Raw genomic sequence first — 27,913 nt, forward strand, 5'->3', positions numbered from 1 at the left:
AATTGGTTCCTAACAGGGAATGATTTTGATAATGCAGTTTCTTGTGTGCATGCAGTTACACTTACTCAGGCTTGGAAACAAGCATGTGGGTCTGGTATTCTGGAGGGACACAGACAGACTGCACACTTGAAGCCAGGACTGCTGAGGTTGCTACTTCAGGGAGGGAGCTACCCAGTAGAGGTGAAACTGAAGGTGAGCCACAGCTGCTTGTAGGTACTGATGTTCCCTTGTAGGTACTGATGTTCCCTTGGACAGAGTAACTGCAAGGGCAGAGGTGAGTAGTAGTAACCAGGCTGAGCGTGAGGCACCCCTGTCATAAGGTACCAGACTTCCTGTGGAAGTGGAGCTCAGAAGGGTCACAAGTCACAGATAGAGCGTTGATACAGGCTCAGCTGTCAGACCCTACATTACAAGGCCTGAGGGAGTTTAGTTAGTGAGGCACCTGATTCTCAAGTAAAGGGGGAATCTGTATAGTGGGACAAATGGTTACTTTATAGAGAGTGGACCCCTGACGGGAAGGCTAGAGGGTGAGAGAATACAGCAGTTGGTAGTGCCCAGAGCCTAACGTCTGGCACGTCTAGCTGTAGCCCATGACATTCCCTTTGCAGGGCATAAAGCATAGAAAGAAATGTATCATGCAGAACTTTTATTGGTCTGGGATTTCCATGGATGTAACAAGGTACTGCAGGACCTGTGAGCAGTGCCAAAAAGTAGGCAAGGCAGGAGACAAGGTGAAAGCTCCTTTGATGCTTTTGCCTCTGATTTGAGGCACCATTTCAGAGGGTAGCTATGGATATTGTGGGGCCTCTGAGTACCCCAAGTTCCAGAGGGAAGAAGTATATCCTAGTGGTAGTAATTATGCTACCAGATGTCCTGAGGTGGTGGCTGTGTCCTCTACTGAAGCAGAAAAAGTGGCAAATGCTTTGTTAGAGATTTTTAGCAGGGTAGGTTTCCCAAAAGAAATACTAACTGACAAAGGTGCCATTTTCATGTCAGAACTACTGACTTGTTTGTGGGAGCGCTGTGGGGTGAAGCACCTGAAGACCACACCCTGCCACCCCCTGACAAATGGTCTGCTGGAGAGTTTAATCTCTACACTAAAGACCATGCTACATGCATTTGCAGACCAGTTTTAAGAGGGAGTGGGACAAATATCTGCCCCATCTGTTTTACATACAAGGAGGTGCCCCAGGAATACACAGGTTTTCACCCTCTGAGTTGCTGCATGGGCATAGGGTGAGGGGACCTCTAGGTTTAATTCATGATGAGTGGGAGGGTGAGTATAAAATCCCACAAGGAGTCTTTTGTAGCATGTGTCCTAAATGTCAGGACAAGGCTCGGGGAACTCATGGGCTTGGACCAAGAGAACCTGTCAGAAGCTCAACAGCAGAAAAAGGTCTGATATGACAGGAATGCTCGAGTTGGTGAGTATACTGTGGGCAGCAGCTTATGGTTCTCATTCATGTTGGACACAACAAGCTGCAGTCAGCTTGGGTGGGACCCTTCAAAGTGGTAAGGAAAGTCAGTACTGTTAACTAAGTAGTAGAACTGCTAGGCAGGGGTACAAACTGTACCATGTTAATACCATGAAACCTTACCATGATAGGGAGGACCTGGTGCTAAGTATTTGCAGTAGAAGGCAGGAAGTGTGTGAGGAGGATGTACGGCTACAGGGAGCCAGCCAGAAAAATCCCAAGTTACTATGGTGGAGTCTAGAGCTGCAGGCATACGATATGACAGTGCAACACTGTAATGGGATCAGCAATGCAAAGGCAGCTGGGATCACAAGACAGATAATGGGGTAAGGTATTCCCAGATAGACTCATCCCTCTCGAGCAACATTTTTCAAGGATCACTTGGAAAACTAGCTTGAGTTTTTGAAGGGGGAAGAAGTGTGATGAAAGGAGATACTGCCAGCCCAGCTAGCTGGGATTTTGTAAATAATTGTCATTTGTGAATATCAACATGATTTATACAAAAGTGTGGCAAAGGGAGATACTGCCAGCACAGCTATCTAGAATTTTGTAAATTATGTAATTTGTGAATAACTACATGATTTATATAAGACATTTGTGTTACAAATGTATTAGAGTTGCATGTCATATAAGATGGTTTGTACAGACATGTGCTTTAGAGGTATTTTACAAAGTGCTGTTTGACATGTATCCACAGTATACCCTACTGGAGTAGAACAGAAATGTACGTACACTGTTGTAACTCTTTAACTGTATATATTTTAACAGGGGAAACTGGAATACAGGAGGTTAATTTTCAAAACTTCAGAAAAATAGCTGAAATTAATTACTTTATGGCTAGGCCATAACAAAAAATGTCTTTCCGTTTCAGTGCAGCCAGTAGACAGTGTCTAAAACTAAGGCACTTTCTGTATTGTCTTGGGAAGTGTTTTATGACTTCTACCATTTGCCAAAGATCTGAGGAAAAGCCCCTGCCTATGTATTTTTACAGGTAGCTGTTAAATACTGCCAGATTCCAGAAGTGGGACAAGAAATTGTCATTCTGCAAGCTAGCCCAGCAGTAATGTTTGAGATATTAATTTGAGAGGTCTCTTGAGTGAGAGACAGCATTTTGTAGTCTGTCTTGGACCTGACCAGAAGACCCATTCACCACACATTTACCTTGCTGTCTGAGTAAGTAAGTCTAGTAGTATAATTCTCTTGGATATAGTCAGGAATATAGCAAAGCTTAATTTAGATGTTTTTCTTCATTTGAGCTTGTCCTGCAATGTTTTAAATATTTTCTGTGATTTTGAACTCTGCTGTCACTGTAAATACATAACTATTTTCTTGTCAGTTTAATATTTATTATTAAATATATTTAAACCTTTCATTAAGCCGCGGTGGTACAGCGGTAAAGTTGATGCCTCAAGCAAGAGGTTCTCCTGTTAGATTCATGGCTGGAGTGCCTTCTGTGTGGAGTCTGCATGTCTTCCCAGCGGTCGAGTGGTCTCCGAAAGACATGCGTGAATGGGCATGCTTTTGCCGAAGGTTGGGCGTCGAGCTGGCAACTCGGCACCATAAAAAAAAATTTACTGCCAATCATTAGCGGACAAGAGTTCCACTGTGGTGACCCCTAACCGGGAAAAGCCGAAAAGACAAATTTATTTAAACCTTTCATTATGGCTGATCTGTCTAGAGATATTTAAGTTCTGAGAGTACTTGAATATTTGTTTGGTGACAGTGTGGGCCACACCTAACAGCCTTGTTCTTGGTCAAACTACCATTAGTATTTACAGTAATATTACATAGTAAGATTGGACACCCATTAAGGGCCTTAAAGTAGCTGATGAGTGGCTGCTGGCAGTGATGACTATAGTCTGGGCAAAAGGGGACATAGCTAGTAAACCTGTGCCAGCCTTTCCCGTGTGTGAGAGCTATTTGGGCAGACTTGCAAAGCACTGGTTGTACAGAGAGGGTGTTTGAGGTCTTGGCTTGGCCACTCAGCTGAGATCTCAACTCTATAGTTGTACCAGTGGAGAGTCTTATTAGAAATCTGGAGAAAGGGGGAGAAATCAGCCACAGACTGATTAAGGGAAATTGTAATTGATGATGCATCAAGCTGCATCTGGAAATACTGTGTGTGTACTTGTAATCCTCCCAATGTATGTCCCCCACTGGTGCCATTGGTAAGGATTGAGGCTCCTTGATTACTGGTTTGGTGGTGGGGGTGTCACAATTACGTCATTTGCATTAAATATCAAAGACATGAACTGAAGATTAAGGAGTAATGTGTTCAGTGCTACCATAATAGTGCATTTGTCAGTGTTAAATTGGGGCTTCTGTAGGGGGAAAGTAAAACCTTTGAATCTGGATACTTTTAATTGCAAATTAGATTGTTGTATGGATTCACAGACGTATTATGGTTGGTATTTTTGGTAAAATTTGCTGATTTATCTAGTGTTTTTGTTTAAACCTAAACATTTGAAGCCATTCAGTCCCTACATACTATTCTGATGCATCATTGGGGAAATGTTCATATCTGTTCCCAGCACTTATTTTTCTCACCCATTCATTTATTAACCACTCTGTAGGTGTTAACTACTAAGTTTTTCTGTCTTTGAATCATACCTGTGCACCCTGTGTTTTAGTACTTAACAAAAAAAAAACTGCCGGAAGAGCGTCCTTAACGGTCTTATCTTTGATCTTGGACAATGTCATCATACATTTTCTTTGCCCCTCCCAGACTTCTATCCTGTTGGCATACCCCATTGCATTCATGCTCTTAAACTTTTTTCATCTTTAAAACTAGCACACCGTGAGTTATGCAACTAATGAATAAAGCCGGAAATCCTGTTTGGTTCAGCATCTTGTTTGGTTCCTCTCTGTGATTCCACATGTTCATTTCCATGCTTCCTTCTCGCCTCCATCCACTAAACTTCATTATTCCCCTCTGGTAGCTTTATTGATATTTCCTTCTGCTTACAGCCTGTATAGTATGCCCTGCATCTTGCCCCTTTTGAATTAAAATCCATAATGCATTCCATTTTGTTAATTGTGAAATGCCAAACTTCTGGGGAAAAAAAATATTTTCTTTTTAATGACAGATGATGTGATCTTGTGTCAACATTCCAGTATCGTCGTTGGTATTGGCATTCCACAGCTGTAATATTCTGAACAGTGACATACTGTTTAGCTTCTAGCACAGACACCTTTCTGTTAACTTGGGCCTTTTTGGAGGTGAAAAACTCCCTTTGCTGTGACTAAACTTTTTCTAGTACTTGAATTTTGCTTTGCAAGTTATATAACACATATATGTGTTACAGTAAAGATCAGCAGAGTACTCTTCAATCTGTGAGCCACAGATTTGTTTACCCCAAGGTTCCATTATGTGGCCTGTACAATTTTTTTTCACTTTTTTAAATAGTAATGAACCTACATACTTGGACAAACAAAATGTTGTTCTGAATGCACTTTATGTAATCTTAACTTCAACCACCATCTGTCTACTGTAGTAAGGAAGGCTTTCTGTGTAGCATACTTGATTAGTAAAGGCATCGCCTCGAGAGCAAAAGAGGTTATAGCCTTTCTGTACTTAACACTAATCTGGCCCATGAGTATAATGCCCTGTTTGGCATGTACCATACAAAGCACCTGCAGCAATTGGAGAGACCTCAGAGGTTTCTAACAAAGAAGATCAAGGGACTCCAGCACATGCCTTATACAGAACGACTAAAGTTTGTGTCACTATACTCCGTATCATAAAGACTTCTTTGGGAGACTTATGCCTGGCATAGAGAACAGTCTTAGGTTTGACTTATGCCTGGCAAAGAGAACAATCTTAGACCCAAACCTAATGAACTTGCTGCATATCCATAAATCAAGTGGAAGTAAGGTTACCAGTTCCAAAGACCTAAATATGGTCTGCGACTTAAATCTGTCCTTCCAGAATGTCCTATTTATCGCTCAGCGACGGCCATGTCTTTGGAATAGGCTGCCTATTTGTGTGAAACAGAACACCTCTGTGACACTGTTAAAGAGGAACTTGGAAGAGTGGCTGAGGCACCATAAATTCTTACCTGGGATAGCGTTGGCAAGCATTACTAAATGCGATCTTGGATATTAACTAACATTTACTAAACACCTAGGGTTGAAATTACCTCCGGGTCGATAGCCTAGTAATCTCCTATGATCCTATGTCTTTTGGCTTATTGACCCATGTGATTCTGTGAATCACTGCATAAATGTGCATTCTGGCTTTTGGTGCAAGGATACACTGCAGACTTTGTAAATTCTGTGAGTAGCCTCCAGTGGTTATTCAGTATGCATCAAAGTTGCACCAAAATGGTTTTATATTGCTATAGTTGCCTTGTTTAATTGTGATTGATAATATTTTCATGAATAAAACAAATGAATTGTGTCTTTAGATCTATAATAGAGATTTTAATTTAAAAAATTTGAAGAATGCATTGGTTGAAGTATGAGCAAAGACCTACGTTTGTTCTTCTTTATTTAGGCAAACGAGAGAATTTTCAAAGTCCAAATGCAACCAAAGCAAGCTGAATACCAAAACACCAGGATTGCAGTAAAATAATTTATTATCAAGTGCTTTCATCCTCTCTGCGTTCAGGAAGAGAGGATGACAGCAATCAACAGTAAACTGTTTTACTGCACTCTTGGTGTTTTGGCATTTGGCTTGCCTTTTTTTTTCCCCTGAACAACTCTGTGTTAGGAGAGCAGCAGGGAGAACAAAAGCGCTCAACAACAAATTATTTTAACTGCGCTTCAGGTGTTTGGTATTCAGCTCACTTTGGTTGTATTTGACCAGTTTGAAGGCAGGGCCACTGTCATTTGTTGTTTTTAAGAAACTGTTCTGTTGCCATGGATTGCTTAAGAGTAGTTTATTGTAGTAAGTAACATATAGCATTTATAAGTGTCACAGCAGCATAATTAAATGGTATATAGCAGCATAATGTATCAAATAACTGAAAGCACAATAGTAGTACAATAACTACATCTGAACAAGTCATGTATCAGACTTCACTTGACTTTCCTGTCCTAAACGTGTATCTTGTATTACTTCAGTCTAGTGATTTTCCTCTGGATGCCATGTCCACTCCTCTAACCTTGGTTCTCCGGCCTTGTCTTGTTTTGCAGTCTTCCAGGTGCCTACCATGGCTTAATTGTCTCATTGTCTAGCATTACATACACATCTTTCCCTTGAGAAAGGAACATTCTGTAGCATTCCCATGAGAGCTACTATTTCTCCACATGTCATGCTTAGCCAGCAAGATTATCTTTTCTTTTCTAATCAACTGTCTTTTCCCTGAAACTGAATGAATACATGAAAACACGTGTGACTCTATATTTGCAGGCCTATTATTCTACCTTAATGTACTATAGTGAATTCAATAAGAATACCTTCACTCTAACAGCTCCCCCTAAGGTCCATGAGGAACCTTATTTAGTAGCTACCTCACAAGTACATTATGTATGTATGTATTGCTAACTACTGTGATTGGATTTGAATACAATGCAAAATTAATTTGTCACCTGGTTTAACTGTCACCCATAACTTGGACATTCCTCCTGTAAAATCTGTCATTTATGATGTATACAATTCTTATGGGTAACATAGATGTCAGGGTTGTATTTTGAAAGAAGCAAAGCTTATGCGGAGAATGACACAGCAGAGAGAATATGCTAGAGAGACATGGTAACATAAAGATGAAATATCTGCATGAGTTTTAGTACCCTTGTGACATAACAAAGATGTTTTGTTGTTATTCATAAATTGGTTACAGTATTGAAAGTGTTATGTATGCAGTTAGTTGTAGTACTTGTCTAGCTTTCTAGGCTGGCAAAACCGTAAAAGTTGAATTTGGGGTCTTAAATTTATTAATAAGACAAAAAAATTGACAAAGTTTTTGCTATACTTAAATTTCACTCATTTGGAGTAAATGAATGAGTGCCAGGTTTTATTTAATGCATGTAAAGGTCAAGGTTTTTACAAAATGGTCAACATCAAGCCTTTTCTTAAGACACGAGACATAAACTGTCACTTTAAACCATTGATTCCAATATTAAGAACTGCTTGTCTCTTGATTAATGTTTGTAACTGAAGTATTGAATATTCTTATAAAGCTTGCTAGTTCTGTAAAGCTTTGAACAAATCTTATTGGTGAAAGCACTTCCTTTTGGAGTCAGAAGATACAATAAAAATAATTTATCTGATGTCTTTTTCATCCATTCCTCAACCTTTGAGTTTCAGATCGAATTTCAGCTGCTTCTCAGAGTTTGGATTCATAGCTCATGCTCCTCCTCATACTGATAATCCTCTCCCAAGCCCCAGATTACCTCCGATCTCGTTTGCTGCTATAGCAATCAGATGTTATTAATGTAGCTCAAGTTTTTTGGAGGCAAGGACTTTTCATTTTTTATTTGGTTTCACTCTGTGTAGGTTTTTGACTTTCTGTTTCTCCTACATCTCCAGTTAATATAAAACTGAATGTATATCAGAGAGCTTTATATCTTTAATTTTGTATACTGTTGGTTGCCTTTCTTTGCCTAGTTTTTCTAGTGGTCCTCTCTGCCATTGTTGGTAGTTTCTTTCTCGGTTGTCAGGAGTATCTTTACCATTGCTGGTATTTTTACCTGAATAGTTTTTTTCTCTACTGTGTAAATTTATGCTTCATTCTTTGTTGTTTTAGGATAGGTTATGTCTGATAAACCTACTGGCTTTACAAAATGTTTGACTTGTGGGCAAAAGATGCACATAAACTGTCTTGGGGCCACACATCTAGAGGTGAAGTGTCAAATTTGGTCCAGCTTCAACCACACCGTCTTGTTTGAGCACAGGAACAAATTAGATGTCCTTCAAGAATGCAACTGCAATCATAACATACGGGGTTGTCCCGCCTCTGGCAGCCCTCTGTCGGCCGAATTCCAAAGTCTGGGTCCGGCGTCGGCTGGTGTCGCCTCCTCTCCGACGTCACAATGGTTGGAGTATAAAGGCATCGGCCGACGCCATCTTCTTCAGTCTTTCTTGCCGCGCGGTGCCCGAAGCAGAAGCAGTTCGCAAGTGCTGGTCGGTCAGCTCCTGTATTTTCAGTACCGAAGTCATCTAAAAGCTAAGTATTCCGTTGGGGAACATTTATTCTTGCCTCAGCCAATGTCAGAACAAATTGAGAAAGTTAATAATTGTTTGTCTTGTGGTAAACAAATACCTCATAAGGACTTCCATTCTCTCTGCCTTCCTTGCCTGGGCCCAGACCACGACGTCTCTGCCTGTGCTGCCTGTGCTTGCTTTAATAAGCGCACTCTCAGGCGCCGGGCAGAATTCGCAGAGGACTTTTTTGGTGATTCTTTTGCATATATCATGCCGTCGGATCAACCGACAACCCAGTCTGCTAAAAAACGCAAGGACCGGGACCGACATCCTCGGCCCGCTTCCACTACCGATGCTACTCACAAACCCTCTGCTAGTGTTCCGGTTCCTTCGGAAGTGGTAAATCAACTGCTCCAGGCCGACGACACAGCGTTAACACGACCTTCGGTCTCGGAGATATCTCCGGTGCCGGTTGTTGATTTTCTTCCGGAAACCGAAGTTCTGGATCTACCCGACACCATTTCTGTGGACAAGGTTACGCTTGCACGTGGGGCTGCTAGGCCTCCTGTATCTATATCCATTAAGGCCTTTGCACGTGCTAAGGCCGCCAGTCAGGCCAAGGCCCATCCTAAACCTACTGCCCAGGCCCCTTCTGATAAGCAGATCATGTCTCTGGCTGCTGATCTTATTTCCCTTATCAGGGGGTCTCAGCCTCATCCGGACAGGGGTTCTCAGCCACCTGCAGAGAAAAGACCTAGAACTGAGCAGGCAGACGACCTCTCTTCGGATGAAGCCTCTGGGGATTCTGAGCATTCTGATACCCAAGAAGAATCCTTCCAGGCCTACGAGGACTCTGATGCTGAGGAATCAATTCCCTCTGCCTCCCCTCCTGAGGATTTCTCTTTTGGTGAAGTCCTGCATTCCATGAGGGAACATTTTCAATGGCAGGGTCAGGAATTCTCTGACTCCAGGAAAAGGCTTCGTACCTTCCTCAAGCTTCCCCAGCACAGACCTTTGGCTGTTCCACCTGTTATGGATGTTTTGGATGATGTTTTCTCTGACTCCAGTGCTAACCCTGATTCTCTTCCTCCTGCTCCTGTCAAGCCGGACAGATATTATAGGGTCCCTGACACTCACAAGCACCTTTTTAAGGCCCACTCTGTGGATCTAGAAACTATTTCACAGGGCCCCAAGGGAGTGGCTACCTCCTCTGCCAAAAACCCACTACCAGCGGACAGAGAAGCTAGGTCCCTGGAGAGATGGGGTAAAAAAGTATATACCTCTACTACCCTAGCCATAAGGTCACTTAACTGCCTTTTTCACATGTTTCAGTACCAAGATTTTCTCCTGGATGATTTACAGAAAAAGTTAGCCTCTCCTGAGCCTATTGATAAAAAGACATTGCAGGATCATATACATAACACTCAGCAGGTTAATAACCATTTTCTTCAGTGTGGTTATGATGCACTGGAAGCTTCATGTAGGGCAGCTATGACTGGGGCTGTGATACGTAGACATGCTTGGTTAAAGGATCAGTCTTTGCCTGACCATGTTAAAGTGAAGTTACTGGATGCACCTTTGGAAAAACAGAAGCTTTTTGGTGCAAATGCACAAGATGTATTGAAATCCATAGAGGAAAAAGCAAAGTCAGTACAGACAGTCAAGGATTTCCTTCAGGTTCAGCCACCCAGGTTCAGTAGAAACTGGCCCTCAAAGAATTGGTCCTTCCCCGGCTCTGACAAGTTTCAAAGGGGAAAAAGCAGACGTGCCCGAGGTAGAGGGCAATACCGAGGATCTTACAGGGGCCGCCAATGGCAACCTCCAAATCAAAGAAGTGGCGCAGACAGTTCAGCTGCACCACAAGGACAATCACAATGACTTGACTTTCGTTCCGCCTACAAAGGTTCAAAGAGAAGCACCTTTGGGCGGAAAATTATCCTTCTCAAAAAAAACTGGCATATTTTAACCAAGGACAACTGGATTCTGGATTTGATAGACAAAGGTTACAGATTCCACTTCCACACATTACCAATAAGACAAGGCATGCCAAACCTGCCACATCATCAAAGGGCAGAGGCACTCTCTCAAGTTTCCAAGCTGTTAAGTATAAAAGCAATAGAAAGGGTTCCTCCTCAGGAGCAAGGCCAGGGATTTTATTCAAGACTGTTCCTTGTTCCAAGAAAAGAAAACAAATGGAGACCCATACTGGACTTGTCATCTCTAAACACTTTTCTCATAGTGCCAAAGTTCAAAATGCTGACGCAACTCATTCCCATGTTGGGCAAGGGGTCTTGGCTGGTCACTCTGGACATCAAGGAGGCATACCTGCATGTCCCAATAAGACAAAGCTGCAGAAGATACCTCAGATTTCCTGCAGGGACAGAGCATTATCAATTCTCAGCATTGCCGTTTGGCTTATCTACTGCGCCCAGAGTGTTCACAAAATGCCTGGCATCAGTAGTGGCACACGGCAGATTACAGGGGATTCAAATATACCCCTACTTGGACGACTGCCTCATACAAGCAGACAACAAACAAACCTTAAAAGAAAATTTGGACTATGTCATGCATCTACTGCAGGCCTTGGGATACACAGTCAACAAACAGAAGTCAAAACTACTGCCATCCCAACTGATTATCTTCTTAGGAGCCAAGCTGGACACAGAAAACCAAATGGCCTACCTCACAGAGGAAAAACAGCAGCATTTACCAGAGTACTTCAAAGGCCTAGCAAAACTCTCCCAGCTGACTGCAAGGAAAATCCTGCAGGCCCTGGGGTTCATGGCATCTTGCATCCTTCTGATACCTTTGGCAAGACTTCATATGAGAAAGCTGCAATGGTATTTAAAAAACTTATGGTCTCAACACAGCCAAAGCCTAGAGGACATAATCCCACTTATTCCATGTCTGCAAAAAGAATTTTTATGGTGGGCTCAAGCCAGTCAGCTAAACAAGGGCATGTCTTTCAACAGACCTCAAGCAGGCCAAATGATTACAACAGACGCCTCAGACCATGGATGGGGGGCGCACATGGAGGGCAGATGCATTCAAGGGCTATGGACACCAAAGGAAAGACATCTGCACATAAACCAAAAGGAGATGTTGGCAGTGATACATGCAATCGAGACTTTCGAAAAATCACTACAACAAGGACATTTGCTAATAAGGACAGACAACACCACTGTCATGTGGTACATAAGCAGGGAGGCACTCATTCTTCTCCCCTCTGCAGACTAACAATGCTACTCTGGGAAAAATCCCTGAGCCTGAAGATACATTTACAATCCCAGTTTGTACCAGGCAAGGACAATGTATTGGCGGACAACCTGAGCAGAAATTTCATGGATCCACACGAATGGATGCTGCACCCTCACATTTTCTCTCAACTGACACAGACATGGGGAAGACCGGATGTAGATCTTTTTGCTTCCCACTTAAATCATCAGCTGGAAACATTCTGCACAAGGACTCACCATCCTCTAGCCTGGAAAACGGATGCTCTCTCCTTCAGCTGGAATTCTCTAAAAATTTATGCATTCCCTCCGCTGCCTCTGCTGACCAAGGTGATACTGAAGATCAAAACAGAACAACCAACAGGCATCTTGATAGCTCCAGACTGGCCAAGGCAACACTGGTACCCATTGCTATTGACCATAACTCGGACCAAACCATGGCCTCTGACCCTATGGCCCCTGCTCCTAACACAACACAATTACAGGACTGTACATCAAGACCTGAAAACATTACATCTGACAGCCTGGAGACTAGCATGACTTCTCCACCTAATTCTCTTTCAAAATTAGTTCAAGAAATCTTGCTGGAAGCATGCAGACCTTGGACCAGAAAAAAGTATTCAGCCAAGTGGAAGAGATTCAGCATCTGGAATGCCAACAGGGGTCAGGACACAGCATTACCAAGTATACCTCAGATTTTAGAATACTTGGCGGAACTATTCCATACTGGACTCTCATACTCTTCAATAAAGATTCACGCCTCAGCAATCTCAGCAAAATACAACTGTGACCCTCCAGTGTTTTCTCATCCTCTGCTAAGACAGTTTCTAAGAGGAATAAAGAATATCAAACCTCCCAGAAAACAGCCAGTACCTGCATGGGACCTCAATTATGTGTTGTAAAAATTAACTCTTCCTCCATTTGAGCCAGCAGCAACTTCAGAAATGCAATTTCTTTCATGGAAGATGGCCTTCTTATTGGCAGTCACATCTGCAAGAAGAGTTTCGGAGATACAGGCTCTCATGGCAGTGCCTCCCTTCCTCATTTTTTATCAAGACAGAGTCTCTGTAAGAACCAATCCTACATTCATGCCAAAAGTTATTTCCAGGGTGTGTCTAAATCAAGCTATTCACCTGCCTACATTCTTCCCCAATCCTCAAAATAGGTGGGAAAAACTACTGCATACTTTGGACATACACAGACAACTACGTTACTACTTGGACAGAACTAAGGCCACCAGAAGGTCTGACCAGCTGTTTGTTGCCTATGCTGCTGGAGTACAAGGAAAAGCAATCTCCAAACGAACAATTTCAAAATGGATTGAACATTGCATCAGATTCTGCTATTCATTCCATGGAAAGGGTGTGCCAGCCAATATTAGGCCACATTCCGCCAGAGCTATAGCCACTTCCACAGCTTATCTAAGAGGGGTGGCAACAAAGGACATTTTAGAGGCTGCTACATGGAGCTCCATGCATACATTTACCAAGCACTACAACCTGCCTTTATACTCCAGATCCCGAGCAGGCTTTGCTTCGGCAGTCCTGCAGGGGATTTTAGCTACACCATCCTTATCATAGTTCCATCCACCCCCAGCTTGGCTATGGTATTCAACCCATATGTTATGACTGCAGTTGCATTCTTGAAGGACATAGTACAGTTTTGTACCTACCATAAATGTAGATGTCCGATAGATATGCAACTGCAGTCGGATTTTCCCACCCTCCTACCCCTCTGTATCCTTCTCTTTGGGTTCCTACCCCTTTTCCCATTAGCTGGGGGTATTTCCTATGGTGTATCTGTTTTACTGTTGTGCATGTTTGGGATTATTTTTATCCTTTTACCAAATTTAGCCTTCCTAGGAGGGCACCTGGCATCTGGGGCAAGAAACACTGAAGAAGATGGCGTCGGCCGATGCCTTTATACTCCAGCCATTGTGACGTCTGAGAGGAGGCGACACCAGCCGACGCCGGACCCAGACTTTGGAATTCGGCCGACCGAGGGCTGCCTGAGGCGGGACAACCCCATATGTTATGACTGCAGTTGCATATCTATCGGACATCTACATTTATGGTAGGTACAAAACTGTACTTTCTTAAGGGTCTGTTACCTTCCTCCTTCTCTTCAGTATCTGGTGCTTTCCTCACTGCTCAGTAACCAGCACAGAAACCTCAGGGTGAAAAGAGAAGTCCAAAGATAAGCCAAGGGAGTCAAGGAAGCACTCCCCTGACTCCTCTCCTCAGTGTGCTCCAGTTTCTCTAGCCAAAACTTCCAGGATCTCAGATCCATCCACTCCTTGGATCTGAAAACATCAGTTCCCAAGTCACGCACCCTTGGACATCCTCATTTTTCTCTGGAGCCAGTGTCATCCAGAATACACTCTCCATATTTACAAGAGACTCCACTTACAGTTTTGAGACCTCCATCTACCTCTTCATACTTTAGGTCTACAAGGAGCCTGTCGGAAGCAGATGAGGACAGAATGATGAAAAAAAATTTCAGGACTCTGATTCAATTGGGAGTACTCCTGGCTCTATCTGCCATTGGACCAATAAGCTTTAAACCAACCCCAAAACCTTTGGTAACCCCTAATCAGATCTGCCCCCAGCTTCAGAGGTACGAGATTTAAGAACCCCAGGATTGGCTGAAGGCTTGGCCTTTGTTGACTCCAACATGTTCTCTGATCCGTCCGATGCTGACTTTGTTGGAGCTGGAGGGATCTCGGAGCCATGGCTTTGGTGCAGAATCTGGGGGTAGGGATTTAACTTAGAGGCATTTGGAGCCATGGCATCCCCTCGGGTTTAAGGGGCTAAATAGCTCTGCTCCAACTTCTGTGCTGACAGGGTCATGAGGAATGGATTTCTCCAGGCAGGCAGCCTTGCCTCCCACTAGAGTGGTTATGGGCTCAACATTGGCTACTGCTTTTGAGGCAGTGGAGAAAACTCTTCACATGACTGGAGATGGGACATCTTTGCCCCCCCCCCAACTGTTTGCCCTGGATCCCAAGTCTGTTCATTCTTTACCAGCTGGGCAGATGTCCATTCTAGCCTCAAGACAGTTTTTACAGGACTTCCCATACAGTTCCAGGTCCTCCTGTGATCATCCCTGCAAGGAAGTTCCCTGGAGGCTTAAGTGCAAGAGGAGGCACATTATATCCCCACAGTAATCTTTAAAAGAAGACACTGACTTTTTGAAGAGGATGGGTCCCCAGGTCACTTCTTGAGAGTGTTTCATTCAGAGAAACTCTCAAGCTTCTGAGACAGAAAGATGGTTGGTCTTCCGGAATCCCTGCCCAAGAGGAGATATTTTTTCTTAAGGCTTTTGGAACTAATTATGGTACAACCTAGGTGCTGCACCTGATGGACAAAATGGTGGATCTCATTTCCCATCTGGCTTGGAAGGATCCGGATATGACAGAACCCATTTCTGGAAAGCCAGACGGGTACCTGTTTGTATCCTAGGACCATGCCGTTGGAGCAGCGGTCCCCCCAGTTGATGCCATGGTGGTTACAGCAGTCACCAAAAGGGAATTTGCTGGAGAAAGTCCCTGTGTTCACTCCCCCCCCCCCCCAAAAGGGAGTTTGGGGCCTTGGACAGATTCGGGAAGCAAATTTTTGCTTTTGCAACCTTGGCACTACAGTTTCTGAATTAGTTTGCACATTTTACAAGGTTCCATAGGGATGTGGCTAAGGAGCTTGTCTAATCCCTCTAAATGTCTATGTTGGCAGAGAAAAGAAAGATTGTTTCTTCACAAATGGCAATGCTTCAGTCCCTGCCAATTGCCTCCATGCAGCTGATTTCCCATGCTGTGGAGGGTGTTTTTTTGAGAGTGCCAGGTTCAAGCATTACTATTGGGAGGCACATCTGGATGTGCCGCTGTGACTTTGCAGAGCCTTACAAAATGCCTTTCATGAATGCACCCTTTCATGGATCTACCTTATTTGACCCTAAGTTAGAGAGACACTTCAGGAGTGAACAGGATGGAAAAACCCTATCTGCTGTAGTTTTATTACTCCCTCGGAGAACCTTTTCAAGAAACCAGAAAGGAGATAGAAAGATGTGGTTCATGAAATTGCAAGGATTCTCTCAGGACTCCTATGGAGATGGATCCTGCCATGGTAGAGGGGAGAACTGTAATGGTAGACATCACCCACCTGGCAGGGGGGAGCCCACAAAACCAAGGCTTTGCTGCACTCCTGAATGGATACCTAGCTGCTGCACTCTGGAGGTAGTCAGGGGGAGGCACTTCTCTGCACCCAGAAGCCTGGACGTCCATTGCCAAAGATGTCTGGGTGCAGAGAATAATTACCAGAGGTTATAACATTCCCTTTTCCTTTTCCCCACCCATTCACCCATGAAAAATTTGAGACGTACCACCCCATAAGAGGAAGGAAGCAGGCTCATAGATAGAAAAGCTGTTAAGAGAGTCACCAAAGAAGACAAGGGACCTCAGGCCAATATTGGACCTAAGCGACTTGAAGCAATTTGTCAAACACTTCAAGTTCTAAATAGTCACAGTTCAGTCCATTCTCCATCTTTTGAGGAACGATGATTAGATGTGTTCAGTAGATCTCCAAGATGCATACTGTCACATAAAAATAGACAGATGATTTAGTTGATAAATAGCCAGTCATTTTCAATTCCTTGCATTCTGTATCTTGTGTCTCACCCCTCTGGCCTACCTCATCCATACATACAAGCCCTCAGATTGACCGCATGGTTTCTGCACTTCCAATAATGGCTAGACAGTCCAGGCTTCCTTCCCTGGTTTTATACATCCTTACTTTTTTCAAAAGGTCTCCATTAGGAATAAATACAAGAGTAAATGGAAATGATTATCCCTCCTGGACTAATGGGAGAAATCTAGACCCTTTTTCAACACCCCTTCCAGCAGTTTTAAAATGTCTTGCTTCCATTTTTCATAATAGAACAAGGTACTCTACAATCAAAGTATAGCTGACTGCAGTCTCCAATTTTCATGCAGACAAAGATCATCTGTCCTTAGCCTGCCCTAGGTTATGCAAGGCCTTCCTCAAAGGTACGTTTTTACTCAGGCCACCTATCGTGGATCCCAACCCTCCTTGGGACTTCATGATTCTTCTCCAGGCCATAACTTAGTTTCGATTTGAACCTGCAGCAAAGGCTGATGTAAAATTTCTGTCCTGGAAAACCATTTTTCTAACTGCCATTGCATCTCCTAGAAGAGTTTCAGAACTTCACGCTTTATATTGCCAGCCACATTATATCATTTTTCTTAAAGACAAGGTTTCTCTTCGCACCGACTCTTCCTTTTTTCTGAAAGTAGCTTTTGAAATTGCCCTTAACCCATCCATTAATTTATCAGTGTTCTTCCCCAAAATCTCTGAAAGTAGCTTCTGAATTTGCCCTTAACCCATCCACTAATTTACCAATGTCCTTCCCAAAATTATCCAGTAAAGGGTAGTATATGCTCCCTTTATTAAATATACACAGACAGATGAGTTATCTCCACAAAACAAAGACTTTCAGGAAATTCAGCCAGTTATTTATTTCATTTTCAAAAGCTAAGTTGGGACAATATTTGTCTAAAGTTTTTAGCACAACAGCTCACTGAATGTATTTCTTGTGTCTATAAACACAAGGATTTGTCTTTACCAAGAGCACCACAAGGTTGATCTCTTCTCTTCCTCCTTTCTTATCCAGAGATTCTATAGATGACATTTGTGCTGCTGCCATTTGGTTCAGTGCTCATACTTTCATAGTTTATTACAAGGAACAGGGCAGTGGTTGGTTCTGCCATACTCCAGAATATCCTTCCACGAGACCACCCTGGGTTGATACTAGCGGGGGACTCTGTCCCAAAAGTTGAACGGACAAAAAAGACAGCAGCAGACACAAATGTTCTTTACTTGCCACAAGGATGCATCTTTGCTTTCTTTCATCCTTCCTGAACTTAACTTCCCTCCTTCCCCTTTCCACCGGAAAGGGGATAGTTATAGGGTCTCCTTGTTATGATCTGGAGGTACTCCTCTTTGCATATTTTCCTCTCTTAGCTCCAGATATCTTTCCTGTTATGTTTCTAGACATTTATAGAATTTTCCTTTCTGTATGTTGATATCAAGGAGTAAACTCTATCTTGGGCTTTGGAGAGGATTTTGGATAAGGGAAGGAGCTTCAGCTATGAATCCAAAGTCTGAGAAATGTCCAGCGTTGGATCCAAGGTGGGATCCAAAACCCAAAGGTTGAGGAAGGAAGAAAACTGACAACACTGATGGCATCCTTGTGGTGAGTACATAATGTTTGTTTTTGAATAACTGAACTTATGGTACTTCTCCCTTTTTTACTTTTTTTTTTAGAAGCAGCAGTCCGTTTTCCAGGAAGGTTATCCACAAGTACTCAAAATCCAGTGCCTACAGTAGCAGGAGTTCAGAAGTTTCACATATGTGAAAAATGCAATACCAGCATTGTGTAAGTATGCCAAAACATTTTGTCTCCCCCTCTTTGTAGTTACCTACTTAGCAACCTACTTAGCAACCACTTTAAAATCGGCATGTAATTTCTGTGTTCAAGTCCATGTGTAACTGTAGTTCTCTACAGAAGAATGCTCAAATACTTTATTTTTATTTCACTGAATTTTTAATTGGTTAATCTAAATTCTAAGTAGCTGCATCTGTAGAGAGGACATCGTAACAATTCAGAAATGTGATTCAACTCAGACAGGCATTGGAACACCTGGTGAAGATGTAAACAATACAAAAGATGTATGTTTGTGTTTCAGAAACTCCTGGATTAATTTAATTAAATTATGTTGGGATGATGTATTAAGACATACAAAGAGTTTTGTATATTGCAGTTTGTAGCATGAGCATTTAGTGAGAGCATCCCCTTTGGTTGCTGTTTGCTTAAGACACAGTTGCAATAGTAATTGGTTCTTTAAGTACAGCTTACCAAAGGTTTATACTTTAACATGTGGAACCGCCTTAGGATTTAAGTATTTAAGGCTGACCTATGAAATAGAAGTAGAGAAAACCAATGCACTATGATTTGCTTTGTGAAGAAGAAACAAACAAAACCAATAAACTGACATTTGCTTTCTTTCTTCGCTATAAAGTAGGTCTGAAGTTTAAACAGCATGGATTGTTGGGCAAGATAAAGATTGCCTGCAACCTCCAATGTGAAGTTGTTAAATCTCGCTGTTTATTCTCACTGATGGGTTTGGACCCGATCCTCGGCTCCGACATGGCCTATAGCAAGAGCTCAAGGTTTGCCAGTAGCTCAAGACCAAGCCCTTTATCCCACAATGCACTGCTGGAATTACCCCAGATCTAGTACCGCAGCAAGAGATCTTTGTGATCCAGTCAGCTCGGACCATATTTTGCTTAAATCACAAGTTTAAAAATGTCTTTCTCCTTCTTTTTTATATATATAATTCTCTATCTAATGTGTGTGTTTCACATTTAAAATATTGTAGTTATACATAAGTTAGATTGTAGTAGGTAGTGCCCTGTGTTGGCCCTTTTGTTATCCCTATTTAGATTTAACAAATTTCTTCTTGTTATTAGTACTTTTGTAGTGTGAGCCTAGTTAGCCCTGTATTTAATCTCTGCAAATTATTTCTGTGGTGTGCCTGTTTCAAACTTTGATTACTCTTTGAACATGTCTGATGAGAGGGAGAAGTCTCATCCCAAATCTGGGTTTAAGAAATGTCCAGATTGCGGACAGAAAATGTCCGTCCATCACTGACAGGCATGTCCAATGTGTTTACTGTCTGGGGGCTAAACACCTCCAAGACTCTTGCAGTATATGCCACTCTTTTTCCTCTAGGGTACTCTTAGACAGAAGGAGAAAACTTATTGATAAGGGGTTGCTGCAGCATATTTTCTCTGAAGCGTTTGGTAGCCAGGAAGGTGCTAGCACTTCCTCAAAATCATCTAAATCTTCTGGAGATTCTAAAGTTTCTAAGAAGGCAGAAAGAATGGAGGGTACAGGGTCATTGGTTCCACAGTCTTTGGAACAGAGTGTCCCTTTGGTTCAAAGCCAGCTCCCAGTCTTGGAGCCGGTCTCTGAGGTTCCCTCATCTCCTCTGCTCCAGTCAGCACCTTCGGTGCATTCCTCAAGTCTTCGGTCAGCCTCTCAGATATGGATATGGATCGGCTAGTGCAGAAGCTTCTACGGGCACCAGGACTTGCTAAATTGTTGTCGGCCCTGACCCTTTCGTTGGAGCCAAAGACCATTGAACCAGACTTGACTACTCCGACGAGCCATACTGGACTCTCGGAGCCGAAGGAGCCTGAACCGATAGTTGTCAAACCTATGGAACCGAGACCCGCACCGGTGTTATTGGTTCCATTTACTCGGACGTCCTCGGCACCGACCGAGGACGCTAGGAGCCGACACTCTCCTGTCTGGTCCGGGGAGGATAGTCGGACCAATTTGGCGGTGCTGTCTCTTCCTCTTGGGGCTTCGGCTCGGATGTGCTTGGCTCCTACCTCGGGCTCGGAGACCATGATTTTGATGCGGGAGGATCGGACGGTCCCTCCGGATCCATCTACCCCTTCTCATCAGAGCCATGGTGCTTTCGATGCCATGAGGAGAGTCCTGTCTCCTAAGACATCGTCTGCATCAGTTCGGGCTTCCTTCTCCCCTCAAGCACCTGTCTACTTCTACGTCTACCGGTCCCCCTAAGCGTAGAGACCCTAAGCCTCAAGTAGCCCCACAGGGTGCCCCCTTTTCTTCCGAGACCTCCCCAGATCTCCCCACTGAGGAGGTACCCAGGAAGAGACTGTGCAAGAGGAGGCACTTGGACTCCCCCCACAGGAGTCTTTAACATCCGACACTGACTTGAATGAGTCAGAAGGGTCCCCTCGATCCTCCTCTGAGGATATCTCCTTTGCAGAGAGATATTAGAGATCCTGAGTCAGAGGGGCGATTGGCAGTCCAAAACCCCTACTGAGGGCGAGTCAGTGCTCTTGAAAGCTTTTGGGTCTCAACCTTCCACTTCTTGGGTGTCTCAGCCTTATGATGAGCTCATGGAGCTGATTTCTCGTAAGGCGTGGGAGTCACCGGAGGCCATGAAACCTGTTCCTCAGAAGACGAATAAGTTCATCTCTGCCCCAGTGAACAAAGCCTTTTTGACCAAAGGAGTGCCTGTTGATGCCATGGTGGTAGCTGCAGCCACCAAAAAGGAAGTGTCTGAAACATCTGCATCTATCCATCCTCCTAACAGAGATTCTAGGATCATGGATAGATATGGAAAACACATGTTTAGTTCAGCGACTTTTTCTCTGCGATCGCTGAACTATTTAACCCATTTCACGAGACTACAAAGAGATGCTCTGAAAGAGCTAGGAGATGCTCTCCAGGGTACGGTAGCTGCAGGGGTTGCCGAAAAGTCAACACACAGCTCGCTACCCTAAACTCTGTTGTGAACTCGTCCATGCGTCTCATATCTTATGCAGCTGATGGTTCGAGTAGAGCCGCTAGTTCAGGCATTGCTCCGCGGAGACAAGCCTGGATGCATCTCTGTTCATTTGCGGAGCCCTTTTAAGTCTTCCTTTATCAACACCCCATTTGATGGCTCATCACTGTTTGGGCCCAAAGTAAAGGAAACTTTAACCAGGTGTGAGCAGAAAGGCAAGACCCTATCTGCCATTGGAGTCTGTTTTTCTACCCCTACTCGGCCCTATCCCAAGGGCACTAAGGGCGGAAAAATGTGGTTCTGAAAAGCACAGGGAGCCTTTCAGGACACACTTGGAGAAAACCCCTGTAGAGGCAGAGGAGGGGGTTATAACGGAAGGCACCGCCCGCGTGGCAGAGGGGGTCCGCAGCAACAGGGAGACAGAGGCCAGTTCTCTGGTCAGCCCTACCAGCGCTCCTGAAAGGAGGCCCAGCTGTCCGGCTCTGGAGGCAGTTGAGGGTCGCTTATCTTTGTACCCAGAAGACTGGCTAAACATAACGTCAGATACATGGGTACAAAGCATCATTTCCAGAGGATATTTCAAACCGTTCTCTTCATCTCCCACTCTTGTAAACAGAATCCCATATGTTCCACCCAGTCTCAGGGAACAAGCAATCGTAGAGGTCCACAAATTGCTAGAAAAAAGAGTCATCCAACCAGTCCCAGCAGACCAAGTTGGATTCGAAACTTACTCAAGATTCTTTTTGGTACCAAAGAAAACGGGACTGGAGACCTATCTTGGACCTCAGCAGACTCAACCAATTCGTAAAGAAAGAGAAGTTCCGAATGGTCATGCTTCAGTCCATTCTTCCCTTCCTAAGGAAAGGCGATTGGATGTGCTCTGTAGATCTCAAGGACACGTACTGTCACATAAAGATGAACAGACGCTCCTGGGATCACCTGCGTTTCCGGCTGGGAGCCAATCATTACCGGTTTTGAGCCCTGCCGTTTAGTCTCACTATAGCCCCCAGAGTGTTCAAATGCATGGCAGTGGTCACGGCTCACCTGAGGTGTCTAGGATTCCAGGTGTTTCCATACCTAGATGACTGGCTCCTCACCGCTACCACACGGCATCGATTGACTCAGGCAACACAATATACTCCGACACTCTGCCATCAATTAGGCATTACAGTCAACTTCAAAAAGTCTGCCTTATCGCCATTGCAGCATACCGTTTTTATAGGAGCAGAGTTAGATACCTCAACCACCACTTTGTCTTCCAATCGAAAGAGTCTCACTTCTTCGCCAACACGTCAACTCACTGGTGTCAAAGAACAAAGCTACAGCAGCAGAGATCTTGAAGGTGCTAGGTCTGATGGCGGCAGCAATCCTAGCTGTACCACTCGCAAGGATGCATATGTGAATCCTTCAATGGCTCCTCAATGGTCTACAAAAGCTACCGATGCACCACATGATTCTCATCACAGATTCTTGCAAGAGAGACCTTCGGTGGTGGTTGACGTCTCCATGTCACAATCGGAAGACCCTTTGTCCCCCCCCCGGTAGCCACTGTGACCACGGACGCTTCCCTGATAGGGTGGGGGGGCATTTTCAGGGAAAGTCTGCCCAAGGCACATGGACGGATCAAGAGTCACATATGCATATCAATGTTCTGGAGTTGAGAGTGGTACTTCTGGCGTTGCAGTACTTTCAGGACTCTCATCCTCTAGGGACAATTGCAGTTCAGACGGACAACATGTCAGTGGTCTGGTACTTGAACAAGCAAGGCAGAACCAAGTCTTACCCCCTTTGTTGAGAAGCCCTCAGGGTATGGTAATGGGCTGTGTCATCCCAGCGTTTTCTATTAGCAACGCACATCCCGGGGAAATACAACGTGATAGCGGACAAGCTGAGCAGGGCAATACTGTTGCCTCACGAGTGGTCTCTCAACCAACGAGTTGCGGATTTGATTTTCTGCAAATGGGGCCAGCCTTGCTGCGACTTCTTTGCCAGTCACATCAATACCAAATGCAGAAGCTACTTTTCCCTAATACCACCTCCAGGACATTCCCCGAGAGATGCAGTCGTACTCGATTGGCCCCCGGGTCTCCTAAATGCATTCCCACCTATTCCATTGATACCAAGGGTTTTACAGAAAGCAAAATCGCTGAGAAGAACAGTTATCCTCAGAGCCCCCTACTGGCCTCGACAGATTTGGTTCCCCTTCCTTCACCATCATCTGCTGGAGGATCCATGGATCCTGGACCCAGTTCCGGACCTTCTGACACACCCGTCATGGGACCTCCATCCTTCACTGCAGTCCCTAAAGCTGACTGCTTGCCTAATCCACTTCCCCTAATTGCCAGGCTTCATTCACTCTCAGATGATACAAGACAAATCCTTTTGGCTTCTCACAAGCCATCCACCAGGAAACTATACCGCAGTAAGTGGAACAGGTTCTCAATCTGGGCCAATATACAGGAAATCGACCCTTTCTGAGCTCCTCTATTGTCCATTTTAGAATATTTGACAAAGATTTTTAAGGAAGGAGCAGCAGCTGCCACAGTTCGAGTCCAGTTAGCCGCCGTATCAAATTTCCACCTTGGATTCCATGGGTTAAACGTTATGGGCCATAAGTTATCTAAGGCTTTTCTTAAAGGTGTTTTTCACATGAGGCTTCCTGTCAAAATTCCTTATTCTCCCTGGAGTTTGAATTTTATGCTGTCTCAAATAATTCTTCCCCCCTTCGAACCAGCATCTTCTTGTGATCTCAAATATTTGTCCTGGAAGACTATATTTCTAGTGGCCATTACTTCTGCCTGCAGAGTGTCAGAACTTCAAGCATTATCTATCAGACCTCCTTACATGATTTTCCATGCTGATAGAGTATCTCTCAGAACAAACGCCTCCTTTTTGCCTAAAGTCTGTTCTGAATCAAATATCAATCAGGTCATTGAGTTGCCAGTCTTTTTCCCCAGCCACTCTAACAAGTTGGAATACATGCTGCATAAACTTGATGTACACAGCTCAGATTTTATCTTGATAGAATTAAGGATATTAGAAAATCAGATAAACTTTACATATCCTTTTCAGAGGCCAAAAAAGGTAATCCAGTGGCTAAAACAGCCCTATCTAAATGGTTATCAGATTGTATATCCTTTGTTTATGCAAATGCTAACATGCCATTGACACACAGACCTAAGGCTCATTCTACCAGAGCCGTTTCTACGTCTTCTGCCTTTCAAGCTAAATTGCCCCTTGACAATATTTGTGCTGCAGCCACTTGGTCTAAGCCTCATACCTTTATCACGCATTACATAGTAGATAAGGCTTCCAGGGACAGGTCTTCCTTTGGTTCCACGGTACTGAAAAACTTACTTCCATGAGCCACCCAAAATTGAGGGTGCTAGGGACGCTACCCATCAGTGAGAATAAACGGTGGGATTTAACAACTTCACATAAAGAAGTTATGTACTCGCATCCCTCCCTCCTTCCCCCTCCTGGCTGGCAGTTGACTTAAAGGCTAGTACCGTCTTGGTTATTCAATATTTCTTCTTCCCCTTTGGGAAGTGCTTCCTTGTAGAAAAAGAAAAAAGGTACTTGTACTCGCAGCAAACAAGATCTGAGGTAATTCCAGCAGTGCATTGTGGGATAAGGGGCTTGGTCTCGAGCTACTGGCAAACTTTGAGCTTTTGCTATAGGCCGTGTTGGAGCTGAAGATCAGCTCTGAACCCATCAGTGAGAATAAAGGCGAGATGAACAACTCGCATGGAACGTTATGGTGAGTACATAACTTCTTTTCTTTGTAGGTCATCATAGCATGTATTCTGCATGACATGGAATTGCTCATACAGCAAAACGTTCCTGGATCCAACAGGAAGATAAAGCTCACACAGTGAGACATGTAAATGAAAGTTTCAAACTCACATTTGCCACTACTGTACATCAAGTTTTACAGCAGGATGAACTAAAAAAGTCAAGACTGAGGGGTTACTGTAAACACTGTCAGAGTGACACCTGCAGGTGCATCTGCAGTTAACTCCTACTGATGGCTATAGGCATCAAATATTGCTTGTTCATATTTGCATCAGTAATTCCAAAACCATGTTATGTACAAGGTTTTAAAAGATTTCATCTTAAAGCTTACACTACTAAACTCAACTGCATTAATATTTGACCTGTGTCTAGTGCAGGTAAATAGATATGAACTGTTGTTTTTATGATATTAATTTATCTAGATACAATTTTCGCATTTTTCTAAATATCTCAACAACCAAGTAACAGACATAACTCCTTAGCCTCGTATGAGAGTTCTCAGCCAGATTCATAAAAATGCTGCTGATAGTATGTGCATAACTGAGTGGTAGCTGAGACATTGTAAGTTTACGAAATATTACAGATGTAATAGTTACTAAGTTTACTGCGACATAAAATTCTATTTAAGACCTGGAGCCTAAAGAATACTACCACTATAAAAATAGTTTGTGCTGAAAAGTTTGCCATTTATACTACTTTCATAATCTTTATGGTTCCAGAGATATGATTATTTGTTTGAAATTTGAGGACATAATTTGATTCTGTGAAAGGCTTAGGCTCTGCCCATTGGAAGTTGCATTGCAAACTTCCTGAGGTCCATTGGAGAGAATGAGTTAAGGCATAGAACATTGCTTTTAGGTAATAACTCCAAAACTTTCATAAATTATTTCTATTTGATAAAAATTTGCTTAACATGTAGGGGATAACTACTCATCAAGGTTAAATATGTATCAAGTTTAAATTACAGGCTTAACAGAATGCAGAACTGCATTTAATTTTTTTTTAAATACATAAACTTCATTTTATGCTGAGTATCACTCACAACTTCAGTACCGTGCTGCAAAGCACCAGCGTCTTTCCACCATTATTCTTTAAACTTTTTTTAGATACAAAAGTGAGTGTGACTAGAAATGAGGACAGGATGTGGAGATAAGAGATAGGAGCCAATAAAGGAGGTGAATGTATTTTATTTTTTTTTTTTTTTGTGAAGAAGTAAAACAATATTAAGTGTTAGGTTCAATTGTTTTTTATAGTGAATCAACCTTTGCTGTTTGGAAAGGAGTGTTAAGGATGACAAATTGTGAATCTCCTTTAAGATAAACAGGAGGAAAGATTTGAAATGTCCTTTTACAGAAAATAAAGACTAGAATGGTGAGTGAAACAGTAAATGTCAACAAAATGGAATGATAAATGCAGACATGGGATTGAAACCAGATGGGTGAAAAGTATGTGTGCATAAAGTAGGCACACTTGTCTCTGATTCTTTTTTGTTGGGCGATGCTTTACATTTGCAGTGCAAATATGAAAACAATACTACTTGATGTATTTTTTTTATTTAAACCTGTTTATTAAATCATCACATTTTTAGACATGACACGAGTACAGATATATTAATAATAATGAAAACAAACCGTAGTACCATTTTCAATTACAGTTTCATGGGTATATACTATGCTAATGACCACCAGGGCTTTTATAAGCAAAGCCATGCAATCCAACCTAACCCAGTTGTGTCCCTGTGTATGATGAGTATTTATTAGGAGGAGTGTTAGTTCGGAAGGTTCTGCAGTTTATGTGGGAGGGTATTTCAGCATTGCTGTTTGCCTCTGTCTATCAGGGACATGGAGGCAAGACCAGCGGTGGTTAAGGTTATGCTTAAATAGGGGTAGGGATAGACTCTGCTTCAAATGGATGGGAAGCCTGTTATAAAGCATGGAGATCCCCTGAGACACATCTGTCTCACCAACATGTCTTATTTATGATTCAAGCAAAATTTAAAACCTTTTAACTAGTGGTTCTGATGCACTGCGTTTTGTGGGTGTGCAAAAGGTCCATCAGAGTTGGTTCTAAGGATGCCTTGTATGCCAGGTTTAAATCACCTATCAGTAACCTTTAGAAGACAGTCTAGAGAGAGGCCTTTAAGGCGGTCTGTCTTGGACAGTATGCTTATACCCTGGATTCTCCTGGTAAGGAACTTTTGTGAGTGCTCCAATTGTTGCGCATGTCTGGTCAGGTATGTGCCAAAGGGGGCATTATACTCAATGATGGGTCTGATAAGGGCTGAGTAAATTGGCAGTATGACTTCCTTGGGCATGGTTGCCATACCCTTGCTTATAAGGCTGGGAAACCTAGAATAATTTTCTTACTACCTTGGCCACATGTTGGTCAAAAGCCAGATTACTGTATACATAAAGTAATTTTTGCCAGTTTATACCAAGTCTCAGTAATGGCACAGATGTCTATATTCTCCAGAATGCAGAGAGCCTATACAGTATGACTTTTCTTGTTTAGGTTCCTAGCATTGAGAAGCAACACATTTAGGTTTCTTTTTTTTTTTTTGTCAATTTGACATTGCCTAGAAAAGGCCTTAAGGGGTGGATAAAGTTTTAGCCAATAATTGAAAGCCTAGGGAAGACAAGTACAGACCATCCTTTGCAAAGTAACATGATTTATTGAACATGTCCTCCCATGCTGACAAATATTGAATCTCCCTGGAAAGACACCAGAAACTAAGCCAATTATTTAAGTCAGTCATCTTTTGTTAGTACTGTGGCATCATCCGTGGTGAAGGTAGAATGCTGTTCAGTGCAAGGCACATACCTGCTCAAGACACACATTCATGGAGATCAGCAGTATTTCACTTGACTTCCAAGATGGCTGCACATTCAGTAACAGCTGATCCAGTGGATATCTAGCTCTACAAGTG

The 27,913-nt window shown here is 43.1% G+C and overlaps 1 protein-coding gene across 4 annotated transcripts in view; it reads left to right on the top strand.

Moving 5' to 3' along the window:
* The window catches only part of PDLIM2 (PDZ and LIM domain 2), a 3,176,635-nt gene extending 3,158,380 nt beyond the window's left edge, over positions 1-18,255 (top strand). For all 4 annotated transcript variants that reach the window (XM_044082921.1, XM_044082925.1, XM_044082922.1 and 1 more), the window contains one exon: positions 18,131-18,255. In XM_044082921.1, coding sequence (XP_043938856.1) covers positions 18,131-18,246 — 116 coding nt within the window. In that variant the 3' untranslated portion in view covers positions 18,247-18,255. The remainder of the gene's footprint in view (positions 1-18,130) is intronic.
* The last annotated feature ends 9,658 nt before the right edge of the window (positions 18,256-27,913 follow it).

The sequence above is a fragment of the Protopterus annectens genome, chromosome 9.part0 (assembly GCF_019279795.1).
Source record: "Protopterus annectens isolate FY-2018-M chromosome 9.part0, PAN1.0, whole genome shotgun sequence".
Classification (NCBI taxonomy): domain Eukaryota; kingdom Metazoa; phylum Chordata; order Ceratodontiformes; family Protopteridae; genus Protopterus; species Protopterus annectens.